We start from the raw sequence: 16,428 nt of genomic DNA, 5'->3' as shown, positions 1-16,428 counted from the left end.
TTTCTGTCTTGGTTTTAGACTGTAATGACAGTAGTTGTGTTCTGGTGGAATGGTTTGCTCGGTTCTTAGCTTGTTGGAGTGTGTGTTCTGGGTATCCTCTTGTCCTGAATCTTTGAAGCATTTCTTTTTGTTGTTCTGTGTGCTTGACGGGGTTTGAGAAGATTCTTTTGACCCTCAGAAGTTGAGAATATGGTAAGTGGAGTTTGAGCGGTTGAGGATGGAAGCTGTCGTATCTCAAGGTGTTATTCCTGTCCGTGGTTTTTCTGAAAAGGTTTGTTTCAAAACCCCTCAGGGTTTTGGTTATTTTTACGTCGAGAAAGTTGATGGTGTGTTCATTGATCTCATGGGTAAACTGTAATCTATCATCAATGAGGTTGAGGGAATTGATTTGGTCCTCTAGTTGTTTCCGTGTGCCTTTCCAAATTAGAAAAATGTCATCAATGAATCTTAAATATAGCATGATTTGATCACTCCATGAGTGGGTGTTTAAGATGTATTCTTCCTCAAAGGTATTCATGAAAATATTAGCATATGTGGGCGCGGCACAGTTGCCCATCGAAGTGCCAGTCCTCTGTAGATACCATGTGTTTTGCCATTCGAAGTAGGAATGTAGAAGGGTGAATTCTAGGAGTTCCATGAGGAATACCTTCATACCATCTTCATATTCAGTATGTAGTAATGCTTTTTCGACCGCCTCTATTCCTGCTTGATGTGGGATTGATGTATATAGGGCTCTTACATCTATGGTACAAAGTAATATGGTTTCTTCTTCTGTGATGTTTATGTGGTTGAGTTTATTCAGAAACTCTGTGGTGTCCTTAAGAAATGATCTCATTTTTAGTACACAGGGTTGTAGGTAGGTGTCCAAAAATTTACCCACCGGTTCGTGTATGCTTCCTCGTGTCGAAACTATGGGTCGGCATGGTGGATGAATAGGGTCTTTGTGGATTTTTGGTACCATATAAAACTTGGGACTCCTGTGATGTTTTTGAAGTAAATACTAAGGACTAAGTAGACAGTAACTTTAGACAAAATGTCAACGTTATATGCAACAATCCCTGAAAATACAATGATATTAAAATACTTTTTCTAATATGCCTAATGAAGACAGTTTCTATTTTCGCATTTGGTACTGCAAACTGATGACACCTTGTCAAAGCATTTTTGAGATTCTTGCCTTAAATGAACAAATGTGGTGACATGTTGGAAACTGGCACGGACAACAATTAGATTAATATTTTTGGAAATATCAGTACCAAACTCAACCTTAAGACAATCACTATACATCGGCAGTACTGCTCGTGTACTCCAATGCAGTAGTATTTCAAGCTCTAAAACGAATTAAACCAAATAGACAAATCACACTGGTCAACCACACAGAATAAATAACCCACAATCAGTGTCATAATAAAGACTCAGAGGTCTTAAACATTCATAAGTAATTGGTGTATATAACAGGTATTCCTTTGCATTTTGACCTCGGATTGCACCTCTGAGAAGAAAGAGGTGGAGGCACTGTCAACTTTTTTTGACAATATTAGTAAAATTGCAGGCTGCAGTGACCAATCTGAGATGGTGGTAGGCTGGCGAATAACATCTTCTTTCTTTTTGAATGCCCTAGGTAGCTTACTTTTGCAATGGCTCTCTCGCTGATTTCCCGAGGGTGTGATATGAGCTGTAAAACAAACCCAGTGCTGCTCAACCAAACACAGTCACATGAGATAAGTTACAACATCTCAAGTTTTCTCCAAGAGTTCATAAAGCCTACAGAAATTAAATTTCCCTCAATTGGAATTTGGTTTGAGCTACCTACTCAGTAAAAACTCGTCTGGGCTTCTCAGTAGAACTACTACCATCTGTGCCATACTGTTCCTTCTAATGAGTGTGTGGGTAAACTGGTACTACCCTGAGTGTGAGACTCTCTGTTGTGACCTTGAACTGGGGATGTGGTGCCCATGATGAACCGTCCTACCCTTGAACTGGGGACCCCTTTTGTAGTGTCTCTCCTGTGCCAGATCTGCTATCTCCTTGCATTACCGACCACTGCACATGATCATAAAAACTGCCCACGTTATCACGATTGTATACTATCCCCCCATGGAAGCGTGATCATATCTACATCAAAGCCTGGTATTGTACGTCCAGACTGTAACCTTGCATGCAGATTATGTTTTTATGTCTGTACTGTCAGTCCACACTGTTAACGTATGTCAGTGCTTGGTAATGTGAGTATTTTCTGTCTCTATGCCTACACTATTAGCCCACACTGCTATTTCATGTCTGTTTGCTCATTTTATGACAACACTGTCATTTTGTACACATACTACTATCCCATTGCAATCCTACTGTACGCCCATTTTGTCATCTTATGTGTAGATTGTGTCTATGTCTTCACTACTATTTTTATGCTTGCATAGTGAATGTTTGGTGATGCACGTATATTGGGTCTTCATGACCACATTCTCAGCCCACACTCCTACCTCATGCCCATACTGTGACTTTGCTCATTGTATGAAAACACAGTGATTTTATGTTGAGCTGGGCATGTGTATGGGACCCTACCTTTAAATGTGTGTTAGACCATGAGTCTTTGATAGCCTACCTACGCTGTGGCGATTTACTCTGTATATTTGCATTCAAATACAAACGGCTCTCCTGCAGACTGGCCCATGAACCCATCCACAAACACAGCGCCTAGATAACATAACCAAGAACCTGAAAAGACCATTAGGCCCATCGATGCATTGCGGCATTCAAGCTCCCCTTTGCCTCACGGGGACCTCACATGAGCTTCTGGGTTTCCTTCCCTATTCATGCCACTTCTGAAACAGGCAACCACCTAGGCCGAGAGAAACGCCTCTTGACCTCCATGCACACACCTGACCATATCTCCTAAAACCTAACCCTGACTATCCCCTGAAAAAATATCTGAGTATCAAACAAAGTTTGGGAGACTTCTGCTGGATCAATGCCCCACCACAGCTCTGCCATGAAATAATACAGCCCAACTCATTCCACAATAAATTTCCATCCAACCTCTCCATACAGGCCTCAGAAAACCTCAAACACAGAATCCTCAAACAGCAGCCAGAGACACTAATAACAGACATCTTGTACAGTCCAACACATGGAGGCCAAAAAACGGACTTCATCTTCTACACCCAAAAAAAACACCAAATGGAGAGAGAACTTCTGACAACACCTTTACGTAGCGAAGACTACCAACATCCCTTATGGATCTAAACTCTCTATATCCCCATCCCAGGACTTTAACAGAGAAGTGTCTATAACAATCTACACAAACTGTAACACTCTAATACAAGCTTCTGAACAGAACCTATCCATATTTTATTGCCACCTCCCTGCTCTCTGTGCCTCCATGCCAACCCCTCCCACCGCCACCTCCCAGAGTACCAACCCCTGCACAACCTCCTCTACTAACTGTACCATCTATCCCCAGTCCCTCCCAGACTGCCCCACCCCAACACCTCCAGCAGCCTTTTCCAGTCCCAGATGCCCTGAACCTTTCGGTTTGCCTTTAGAATTACTTGCCACCCCTCCTCAGTACACCTCCACTTCCCAGCTTGATTTATGCATCGCACCTGAACCCTCCCATCCCTCTGTCCACAGAAGACTAGATACTACCCTAGCCTCCGCTCCATACTACGACAAGCTCCTTCATACTCCACTCCCCACCATAGACCCAACCGCCTCCCAGCTAATCCCTATAATACCCCATATAGAACTCAAAATAAACGCTATCCTGGACGAGATTTCCATTGAATATCTAGCTCATATTGCCTCTAAAGGCCCCAACCCAATCAAATTCAATGTCATTTATCACCCTCCAGGTGAAAAACAACAATTCTTTGAAGACTTAATAGAGTTAATTACTCAAAACTCTCTAAAAGGCAGCACAGACATTATACTAAGAGACCTAAACCTGCACCTGAACAAGGCCGAAGATCCTATAATACAAGCCCTATCCACCCTTCTGGAAGCGAACAACCTCGCCCAACACTTCAATAACCAACCCACGAGAAAGGCTCCACTCTTGACGGAAGCATCTCCAAGCATGACACCGTGTCCCTCCACTCCATCCTGCCCACTGACTGGACTGAGCACCACCAAATCATGTTAAATCTCAGTGCCATCCATCCAAAGGCCCAAATACTGGGTGAGGAACATACATCACATCCCACAAGCAGAGCTAGAAGGATTAGTCAGTTCCCAAATTTCACCCCCACCTGACCTCACCTCTGCGGATGAGCTCACAGCCTACTACAACGCAAAAATGGCAGAACTCCTGGGCAAAGTCGCCACTCTGAAACTCAGGAAATCAAGAAATATTCCCTCCATGTCATGGTTTAATAAAGACCTCAACAAATAAAGGTGACAACTCCCATTAGCAGAAAGAAACTGGAGACAACAGCCCTCGCTAACCAATCTCTAGAGCTGAACGTCAAAAATACAAAAAAAAACACCGTCAGAGAAAAATCATCCTACTTCCAAGCCCACCTTGATCGGTCCAGAAACAGGCCCAAAGAACTCCTCAACATCATCAAGCAGCAAACCTCTGCTCTCCCACAAAACTCATGCAATGATTCTACCATGCGCTGTGACGAATTTCCAACATTCTTCACTGGACAAATATCGAACATTGAACTCTCTCTCCTGCCACCCACCACCCGTCCTGGACCATGATTACCCACCAGAACACCAAGAGTCAACTTAAGACCCTACCTCTAACCAATGGCTATCTCCCCTTATGAGCAATCCAGAACACCATACGCAACCCTTTACAATTGTAAAACAATGCAATTTGGACTGAATTCGACTATATCCCTAAGGAAGTCAGCAAACTACTCTCCTGCATGAAGCCAAAGTTGCATATCTCTGACCCCACCCAGCTGCGCTTGCAAAAAATCTCAGCCACACCATCTCCCCCATATGGGCCATAATCATCAACTCCTCCCTATCAAGTGGCTCCATGCCGGCCTCCTTTAAACTCGGACAAATCACGTCCTCATCAAAAAAACAGATGCCGGCCTGAATGAATTTAACAATTACAGACTGATAACTAACATCCTCCTCCATGGCAAAGCCATCAAAAAATGTGTGCTTGCTCAACTCAACAACTACGTTACAAAATAAAACCTCCATGACACCTTCAATCCGTGTTCACTAGAGGCTGCAGTACAGAGACTGCAATACTGAAGATCATAGACCTGCACAGATTTCTGGATGATGGACAGCCCTGCTTCCTAGATCTCACAGTGGTCTTTTGATATTGGCAACCATGATATCCTCATGAATACCCACTCTCAGTGTATAGGCATCGATTGGACCGGCATCTGGTGGCTTGCTTCTTTCCTGAACTAGGGATCACAACTGATCAAGCTAAACAGTTACATCTCCACAGCAACAACATTCTCACAAGGAGTTCCCCAAGGATCAATCCTGTCTCCTACACTATTCAACACATACATGGAACCCCTCACTATGGTCCTGAAACAAGCAAGAATTGCCTATCATCTGCATGTAGATGACACCCAACTCCACATAAAAATGTCCTCAATTAAAGACGTCCAGCACCTAAACTGTACTCTCCCAGTGGTTCAATCCTGGCTAACCAGCAACCATCTTAAGCTCAACCACAACAAAACAAACTCCTCCTCATCCAACCAAAAGAATAGTCCTTTCCCATAGATATCTGGCTCAACAACCTCACTGCATTAAATTGCAAACTTCCCATCTACAACTCGGTAAAATCTCTGGGGATTACACTCAACACAAACTTGAACATGAAAGAGCATATTAATGCCTCCGCTAAAAATGCCTTCTACATGCTTAAATACCTTTAAAACAGAAACCCTTCATCCACATTGAGGACAAAATGATGGTGGTGCAGTTCTTCGCCCTCTCCAGGCTGAACTTACTGTTGGGGGAAAGTGCTTTAACAACATCACTCCCACTCTCAAGACACTCAACTGGCTACCACTAGACGGAAGATGTACAGTCAAAAATAACTGCATCACACACAAAGCTCTCGCCTGAGAAACAATTCTCTAACTCGCAAACAAAATTTCCAAGGCAGGCCAAAATAGACCTCTTCGTAGCTCAAGCAGCCTACTTTAGATTCTGGCCAAACTGAAGAAAGAAAAATCTCACACCCACTCCTTCTCCCAGGAATGATCCCAGAATATGGAACTCACTGCCGCAGGATCTACGTGACATTCAATCATTCCAGCACTTCAAGCAGAAACTTTACTTCTCAACAGGTACCCAACCCCTTTCCCCCACTCCCCCTCAAGCCACTGGACTCAAAATAAATCTGAACTTCACTACCTACTACCTCGGGGAAAACTGTACCTCCACTCCCCCACGCTCACTACACTCTACCATAACTACCTCAGAACCAGGGCTTTAAGTGGGCCGGGTCTCACCGGGTTTTAACACCAGCAGTTTTTTAAAGGGGGCCTCGAAACGGGTCTCTATCGGGCTCTGTTTTGCGCCCTGGCACAGGCGGTCCGTTTTTTCCCGCACTGCAGTGACAGCAGGCACATTGGCGTGCGCCTGCTCACACTGTTCACTTCTCACTAGTGGAGAAGTTACAGCATGACGTCATGCCAGGTGAGCGTTGTAGGGGGAGGGAAATAATTTAAAGAGAGTTAATTTCTCTCTGGATTTCCCTTCTCTTTTTTGAAACTCAGGAGCAACATCGTTGTGGTGTCACCAGGGCTCTATGTGGAAGCTTTTTCAATATTTTATACAAAAAGCCATAGTTGCTGCTTATTTATCGTATGCAACTAACAACCATTGGCAAAACCAACAGTCCTGCTATTACTTGATGTATCATATATCTGGACGTAATGACAGAAATTGCAGGATACAAGTCGGGCAGCACACTGTGCTAAGCACAGATTTTTAGCTTACCTGTTTTTAAGCCACACCCTTAATTACATTTGCCACGCCCCTTAGAGACCCCCCAGCTTTTTCGTCCCACTTAAAGCCCTGCTCAGAGCTGTTTTGTTCACATATCCCTCTGCTTATCTCATACTCTTTGTATACACTGTAACTATGTACCTGGGTCTATTTCATGTAACTATAATTGTTCTATATGTAACTCGTAATATGTATTTATATTTTTTTGTTGTAATTGTATTTCTCACATTTGAAAGTTGGGTCGCCTCTATTATGCCCGTTCTATAAAGTACTCCGATGCCTACGAGTCAAGTTCGTGTTACACAAAAACTCGATAAATAAATAAACTGGAAGGGTATATATCTCAGTTGTCTTCTAGACCTGGGGTAGAACTTTGAGGTGTGAGAATTTAAAAATCATGAATTAGTACAGAATGAGAGGAACAAAAATTATCTAAGAACCTATCAAGGGGAGGCAAAAAAACCACAATGTTTGCACAGTATAAGCAAAGTTGCGCGGACAAGAAGAAATAAGTAGATGGGGGTGCTACTTAATGTTTTATTGTATTGCACTGCAGCATTATATAGTGCTTCATAGCGCTTGTAAGAAGTATGGGATGTGGTTTTCCTACGAGAAGGTATCAGGTGTGTAAATGCGTACATCATAACATGGTGAGTGACAACAGTATTAGCAATCACAGAAAAAAGCAACATTTAAAAACAAGAGCAGTTCAAGAATGCCTCACCATTGTCCCCAGACGGTGATGAAAACGTGTTGGTTGGTATTACGTCAGAGTTCACTTTTCCATTCTCAAAGGTGTCATTCTCCGTTTGTTGCAGCTGCCAGTTCAGGCCAAAGAGATGCATGGCTGGTGGGAAGAAGTAGGGAGGGTGAGCATCTTACTGCGCTGACACAGATGAGCAAGTCTGCGTTAAGTAGGGCACTTACAAAGAAACCTCAAGTGCAAATTATGACTACATTAACAGCAGATACTAAAAAAAAAAAAACGCTTTTCCATGAACCTACGCTGTACTGTATGGGTGCGTATGACTCCTAATATATGAGCAGTGATAGGTTTAAACTAATGCAGTGCCCCAAGGTTGGGGCGCCTCCTTGATTAGAAGATGCTCCTGCTGGGCTGCCTTGGCACACCAATAGGGAGGAATTATACTGCTCGTGCAATGCTTTCCCAACCGAAAACTCCAACTCTGCATTCCCTCCTCTTCAGTATGTCCCTCCTGCACCTGCCTTACTTCAATCTACTCGCTTCTCCCCTTGATTGTCAGTGTCCTTCCTCAATTATCTTTGTATGTCTCCATGCGCGTTTTATTGGAAGCCTTTTAAACTGCGCTCTTCCTTTCCAGATGTCCTCTTCTCTGCTTTTCTACCCCCGAGCTGCATTGCTGTCCGGCTTCTTCTTCTGCCCTCTTATGACTTCCACTTTCCCTGGCAAGATTCAGCCGCGTCCTTCCTGCCATGTACCCCAGCTTACTTATTTTTGCTGGTTTCTCCCAGCATCAGTCACCAGTCTACTTAGCGGAGGCGAACGAGCGACCACTGGGCACGGACTTCACCAGGTGGGCATCCAAAGTATTAGTCGACTTTATCTTCTTCTCTACAGAGATGTCAAGTGGGTCTATAGGGTCTTTGTGCCTACAACTACAATATGTCATCACTATGATTCCAATCTTCCTTCTGGGCCAAACCTGTGGAAAGGGTGCAGTAAGGCCACCTGCAGGCCCTCTACTCTAGGCTCTGTGCGATCTGGTTACCAAGCATCTCTTGGCGCAAAGACAACACTTAATTCTGACATCAATACCTTGTCCTTTATGCCCCATACTTTGGTTGGAGTTTCTAAGACCTTTTAAGAGTCAGTTTATGAGATGGGGTGCCACTTAATGTTGTATTGTATGGTCCTGCAGTATTTATAGAGTGCTTCAAACCACAGATTTTTTACTACAATTTCATATTATATTATGTACGTGCACTACTCAAACTCATGACAATCTATGTGGATATAGTCAGAATGGTGCAAAAAAAGAAAGCAGAACAAGGGGAAAAAAATAAGAAAAATTAAGTAATTTCAAGCTAAATGTGATGATGTTTACTCTACAACAATTAAGAATTGTACATAAGAATGATTTTACTATTAAGATGGTCTTTTACTATGGATATTTTCAACAAAACAGTATAACCTAAAACCAAGATGACAAGATACCTTGAGTTCCACAAAACTTTCAGAGAGCAACCTACACAGAATGGCATCACCAACCCAGGATAAATTATAGTTATATCGAAATTCTAGTTAGAAAAAATATGTGAAGGAGACAAATTTCAGAACAGATGCCGAAAGGATTACTTATTTCGCCCAACTAGGTTTATTTCTGACCCTTAAAAGTAGATCTCTCATCTCTTACTGGCTATTTAAGGGCAGCTCCACTACAAACCTAGTCACACTGCATTTGGATTTCACTCCATATCTGTACCAATTGCCTTTACAGCGCACATGAGGGAACATGCACAATAGGTCACCAAAGTGATATTTTAATGCAGCCACATTTTTCTTTCTTGAAGACACACTGATGATAATAAATGATTAATACAAATTAGCTAGAGAGAAATGCAATCAGTTTGAATCACTTAGTTCTCGAATTAATTTCTTTGAAAAGCAATTAGAATGAATAGTTTTAAAATAGCATTAAAAGTACGTACGACGTAATTTGAAAACCAAGTCAGATAGGCTGGTAGCAAAAGAGAATATTAAAAGGTCAACTGTGGGGCAAAGTGGTTTGTACAAACATAGGGGTGGGTGATATCCCCATATTAACCAGAGCAAATGCAAATTTGAACTAACTGAAGCAATTTGCACTTTCAAGGGTAAAAGACATTTTCCAAACAACTTGATTCAGACCAGGTCAATTTAAAAAAACTGATTTAAACTATTGCAATAGAATCCAAAAAGATATCGCTTGCTGTCTAAAAGAAACCCGGTTGTGAAAAATAAAGTGTTGAGGATAGCATACCTTTTTAAAGAAACATGCCTGTAGATAATTCTTTCCATGCAATACAATGTACCCATGGCTGCAAGTGTGTTCCCTGTTTATACCCATCGGACACTAAGCCTAATATTTGATAGCACAATAAAACTATTTCCCAATGAGTTCTCATTACAGAAATGTACTCAATCTAGCCTCACCATCTTCAAATGCATAGGTCACACATCTTCCATCTGTGCAAAATAAAAAAACAAGACACGCTTGAAAGTTAGGTTTATGTGTTGGTCTATACATAACGTTAAACAGCGGTGATTAATCTCTGTATATTTGATCAGAAAACTTTTAAAAGAATGTAAATTAGACTACATATATTTACACTTTACATAATTAGGCAAAAGGAAATTCAATTTCTATTATGTGTCAAGACCAGGATTCGAACCCCGGTTCATGTCCACCAAACCACACCTGCTCCTTCCCTTGTGGTGTCAGAATTTACACAGCATGGGCCTACTACGGGAGGAGCAGAGCACTTTACAAGCTGGGCACTGGTGTCACTGTGAGCAGGCAATGGGCTAACTGGCGAACCCTACAAAACCACAGAGCAGCAGGGGGCAAGAAGATTAGAGTCCAGAACTATTTAGAAGGTGTTATATACTAAAAAAGATTGCAGAATTGAAATAATGTATACAGGAGATTCTGTTCAGTATAAAATACACCTTCCATATGTTGCAACAGCTAAAGGTAGCACCGTGGAACGTCACAAGAAACTAAATCAGTGCATTTTTTTCTTAACAGAAGGACACCCAGTGATGAGCAACTGTCTTGTTATTGATGATGGGATACTGTTCCGGCTGACGGAAACAGTTCACAGAAATATCAAACAGAAGGAGGGTGCATTAACTGTGGATGGCGGGCCTTACATGCTAGGTCTAGACTAATTAATGGGCACGCACCACACGTGACTCAAGGCTTCTTCTTTTAATTTTAAGCTCATCAGAATTTTGAAGCAGGCATTTTATATAGCTTCATCTAGGGCAGTGGGAGTTGTGGAGATGAAACTCGAGAATGTTACCAGATCTAGACTCCAAGATCAAAGCAGCTGCATTCAAAGATTGTGCAGTGTTTTTGGGATCCCTGCAGGGCCAAGCTGTGATTAGGAACACATATTTTTCCATAAATTAGCTTCTGTTTTGAGTTTCCTGCTGAGATCATAGACATGTTGATTGAATGAGCAAGTCAAGATATAGGTTTTTAAATCCATTAGTATCTGTTGCTACTTTTTAAATCTTCTATTAATTCGGTATCTGATGGAGAAATATGACTTAAATAACACTGTACTTGCTGGGTGAGCTCTAAATATGGCAGCAGGACGTTTCATGTCCGACTCTGACCGCAAACCATAAGAAGTTTTTAATTTAAACAATTGTTACAGCAACAAACATCCGCTTTTCATTGGAGTGAGGTTTATTTTATGTATGCGGCTTATGATACAGCTATGGTTAGAAAATCGGTTACCTACATCCTTAACAAGACAGTAATTACTTTGATGCATTTGAGGCTAACCCCAAAACGCCAGGAAAAAAAAAATCTTTGCAAATGTAGATGTCATTTTATCCTTGCCAAAGGATTTTTATCGGAGAAACAAATAGAGGAAGCGGGTAAAAGAAGGTTATAGCTTGTTCAGATCCAATGGTGGTACTCAGGTCAAAGGTTCGAATCCCGAACGGGCCAACACGGCCATTAATCTTTCCAGCGTCCATATCCCGAGAGAGCAGGGACGAGATCTGGAATGGGTAGGCAGTGTGAGGCACTATCACTGCCAGGCTATATGGGAGGAAGTATTGCTGGATAGACTGAGAAGTTCACCCTCTGCGGCCCGTGCTGGCCCGATCACTCGCCATCTGGCACCTTTCACCAGCACATATTCACTCCTACATTCACGCTAGAGTTCGATTGTACCATGGAGTAAGTATCAATGCCCTTGTACAATCACATACCACCTATTCTGCTACTTTTACATCTCCATCAATTAGGTACTACTTTAGTAGTACAAAGGTTTGTCAGGATCCATCATTTTACCTCTCAGCGTTCACCTCAAGAGCATGGACCACTCCTATGGAAATCAAACTGAGTGACCCTGGTAGTAAAATCTTCATAAAGGGCATATTGTTTACACGTGTGGCCTCTCCACTCGAACAACACACCAATGTCACCTTTAATGAGCACAATCTAGCTTTGCATGTAGCGAGTTCTGCATTTCTCAGGTAAAAGTTTGACTAACATTCCGAAAACGTTTGTGACGGAGCGACGCCCGTAGTTTGAGGCGCTATACGAATGCTAATTTACAAACACCTTGAATAACCGAGGTAGATTTTGTGGCGGAGCGACGCCCGTAGTTTTAAGCGCTATACGAATACTAATTTACAAACACCTTGAATAACAGAGGTAAGTTTTGTGGCGGGGCCACGTCAGTAGTTTGAAGCGCTATACGAATGCTAATTTGCAAACAACTTGAATAACAGAGGTAAGTTTTGAGGCGGAGCCACGCCCGTAGTTTGAAGCGCTATACGAATGCTAATTTACATACACCTTGAACACCATAGGTAGGTTTTGTGGTGAGGAGAGACGGTACAGTTTCGAGCATCTTCTCTAATGCGCGGTACACATCTTCTATGCGCTTTAAATCACTTCTGCACTCCAAACTACAAAGAACGCGCTGCCGGCCTATTTTTCATATGATTGACAGAGAGGCAAACATTTATCTTTGGAACGTCAGCTGTGCATCTAATCTCGAGCCAGCACATCAATCAAACCCAAGTCAGGCAGACGGACGAGGTGCTCCTCAAATGCAAACAGGACGGGGGGTGTGACACCTTCGTATCTCAACTTCACGTAGGCTGGATTAAGCATAGGTCCTGTTCTTTAGGAGCAACGACTGAATGCGTGTGTTTGAGATGCAAATCCCCTGCAGCCTGTTCCTCCCCCGTGGAACTGAATGAAGAATGACAGCACCATGTCTGTTTCATAATCAGCCATCAAATGGCGTGCCTTTAGTGGTTTACCACAAGCACCGGATGCTACAACATTTGGGCGCTGTCACGAGCATGATTAATCGGCACTTCCGTTAGAGTCGTGGAGAAGTGATTTCACGGCACATCAGCGCCACAACTCGGTGAAGACGTTTTTAACCCGACATTAGTCGGAAAAACAACAATTCTTTCTTCTTTCAAATGAAAGGTAATAAACAAGCACTGACAAAAGCAAACACTGTTTTTTTAAAATACTGTGTTACGTTCACCCTACACTAGTCTGCACACAGACCTTACACCGCCCTAAATTTGATGTAGCATTCACTGTCGAAATCGAAGTTCTGAGAGTTCCTTGATAATGAGATGCTAGCCAAAATCTCCATTTAAATGCACTGGCCTTACTGCTTGAGCACTTGGAAAATGGACATTGTTGCAAAAAAAAAGATAAAAAGAGGCCAGACCCTGACGGAGAGCCAGTCAAAAAGAATGTTTATGTAGACCATTGGCCTTAAACACATAAAAACATCTCAACTTCCATAAATACATTCCCTTAAATAAGCTATATAAAAGAAGTCAAATCTTAAATCAAATTCCATAAAATACAAGATTCATTAAGTCTGCCTTTCTATGCAGGATATATTTCATCATAAGCTATCTACAAAGCTCCAATTCTATGCGTTTTGAAGATTTTTTTTTTAACTTGGAGCATAAACCTCCAAATGGCACGTGCTATATCCAAAGTGCACATTTGGTTATCAGTTCTACAGCTTGTGCACGATTTTAAATACTGTATTTTTAGAAAACTGGGTGCAAACACATTTCCTGTAGAGGGAGGACCCTAAAACAATCTAAAACAAATTGTAAAATATTGCATTTTGTGCTCAAGATACAGGTACACTTCCCTTTAATATCAATCGTAGCCCTTTTTTATCCCCTCGCTGGCACAGCAGGGATTAATTCAGTTTCTTAGTCTTAGTAGTTAATTTCTAAGCCAGCGATTGAGTAGCGCATCTATATACAGGTATTGTTGTTCATTTTGCCATGAGTTAATCATAAAACTCACAGATTTGTTACCCTCCAGATACCGTCAGTCCTGGTCTCGGGATAATTCTTTCCCTAATTTCCTTAGATCTCTTTTGGCAATCTCTATTTAAAAATCTGCTGGTACATCTTGACTCCCATGTTTCTACAAACCTTTGCTAGGGTTTCCCCATACCCCCTTTGGCACACTTTAATTCACTCTTCGGTATCTCGTTTTTGCACCACTTTGAATTGTTTTTGCTCTTCCCCACAGCTCAAATGTTGCCAGAATGGTATTAATGCTGTATGTGCCATTATATCCCATGATACCATTCCGTTCTCCATTCTTACCACCTGAATCTTCGAAGACCTGGGAAGGACCTGACGTTTTTTAAGCATTTCCCCTCTTCGATGTCCCACCCACTTTTACCACTTACGTATAATAATTCAGCTCCATAACGGAACTGCGGTGGTAACATAGCTAAATAAGCTTTCAAAACACATCCCTAAATATTTGTATTCATTTAGCGTTTCCAACTTTGTGGGGCCCAAGAGCCAGCTAACTCTTGTTGGCTTTTTACCAAACTTCAGGACCTTAGTTTTTTCCATATTTATTATATGTTTTTGTGGCTACAGTATTCACTAAATGCTTTCAACTTTCTTTGCAGACTAAGATTACAAGATCGTCTGCATGAATCAGGCACGCTATGTGTTTTCCATTTAGCTTAGGGCTGGCACCCTGAGCCGTGCCCAAAGCAGATGGTAGATCAGCTGCGAATAAGGAGAAAAAAAAGGGGGCCAAGACGCATCCTGGTCTTAGCCCATTTCCAATTAAACATTTCTGTGACAAGGTCCCCTATGTTTCCAAGATAACGTGGGCTATGAAGCTCTTTGATTATGGCCAGGAGACCTTTAAGAATGTCGCACCTGGTCAATGTCTCCCACAATCTATTTGGGTCCATCAGGTCGGATGCCGCTTGGAAGTAGGCAAAGCAGCAGAACAAACTAACTGCCTCCCTGTTCCACCGACCTCTGCACAATGGACCAAAGCGAGAAGTAATGATCGACTGTAGAGTGGCCCTCCTTGAAACCCAACTGTTCTGAAGGCACAATTTGATTTTCTTCGCCCCATTCCGTAAGTCTTTCCATGATTATTTTTGCAAAGCCCTTTTCTCCCACATCCAGTAGATTGCATAACCTATAATTTTTTGGTGCTTTCATGTCCCCCCCCGGTTAATGGATGGGTCTAATAATTGCCCCTCTCCAGCTTTCGGGCATCTGCTCATCATCTAGTATGCCAACAAACATTTTGAAGAAGAATTCTGCCAACCAATCGGGCTGGATCTTTATAATCACTACTGGGCGGTTATCTAGACCAGCTCTCGGGTCAGTTTTAAGTTTCCTATAACTCGCCTGACATTACTTGCTGTAAAGAGGGACCTAATATCCTCCTCAATACCTGCCAAAGATGTAGTTCTCTCTCTCACTGGGTCTGTCCATTTTCCATATATTTCTCCCACGTATCCCTCCAAGCATCTTCTGTCACGCACGCTTCACAGTCCCTGCGTCTTGTCTGAGCCTTCTTGGACTAGCTTTCAAAACTGTTTTATATTTTTTTATTCTATTGCTGCCAATAGGTTTCGCCAGCATATCGTTTTATATATTCTTTTTTGCTTCCTAATGACCAGTTTATGTGATTTCCTTAGCTTCTGAAGGCGATTGAACACCTCCAAATCTTACTTTAGCCTCAGACTTCTTTCCCTTCTTCTTATACTCGCTTTTAATTTCCAACATTTCTCATTAAACCAGTTTTTATCTCTACCCTGGTTTTTTTTGTTCCTACGTTCATCAAAACAGTTCCTTTTTTATTTTGACTCTAAAACATTGTACCAGTTGGCTAGTTACAATTTCAAACCATCCTAAATTAATAGTATTGGGGTACTTTCTAACAATTGACTCTGCTCAAAAGTGGCCAGTTTTTCCATATGCTTCTCTGTAATGCGAGTGGTGAGCCGCTTGGGGTAATCCATTTCTCCTATCTCGAGTTTTAAGGGGAAATTATCACTTCCCTCAGCTCTTGTTACCTCAAAGCCCCTAACTTGTTAAAAATTCCATGCAAGAAAAAAGATATAGTCTATGGGGCATGGTTGATGACCTATCTTAAATTGGTGATTAGCTGGCCGATTGGCCTCCATCCTTCCACTTATACAGACTAAGCCCATCGAGCCCAAAAAGTTCCAGAGGGCTATATCTCGTGTTCCAAGACCAACCTTAGGGAAACTGGCGGTATTTATCTTGTATGAAGACAGCATCTCCTAGCACCATGGATCAACTCTGCAGGGTCTAATTTGTGGTTAAAGTCTCCCATCACGATTAATAAGTCTGTCTGGTATGAGTCAGTCAAAACATGTATATCTTCTTTGAATCTTTACAGTTCTAACTTATTTTCTGCATCTTCT

General features: G+C 42.0%; 1 protein-coding gene across 6 annotated transcripts in view; it reads right to left on the bottom strand.

Moving 5' to 3' along the window:
* Positions 1 to 16,428, bottom strand: part of TENM3 (teneurin transmembrane protein 3) — a 1,236,182-nt gene that overhangs the window by 196,519 nt on the left and 1,023,235 nt on the right. For all 6 annotated transcript variants that reach the window (XM_085641875.1, XM_085641876.1, XM_085641877.1 and 3 more), the window contains one exon: positions 7,670 to 7,792. In XM_085641875.1, the coding sequence (XP_085498001.1) occupies positions 7,670 to 7,792 (123 nt within the window). The remainder of the gene's footprint in view (positions 1 to 7,669; positions 7,793 to 16,428) is intronic.

Source organism: Triturus cristatus, chromosome 2_2, assembly GCF_964204655.1.
Source record: "Triturus cristatus chromosome 2_2, aTriCri1.1, whole genome shotgun sequence".
NCBI classification, from domain to species: Eukaryota; Metazoa; Chordata; class Amphibia; order Caudata; family Salamandridae; genus Triturus; species Triturus cristatus.
The sequence above is the reverse complement of the archived record's forward strand: the minus strand, read 5'-3'. Positions and strand labels throughout refer to the sequence as shown.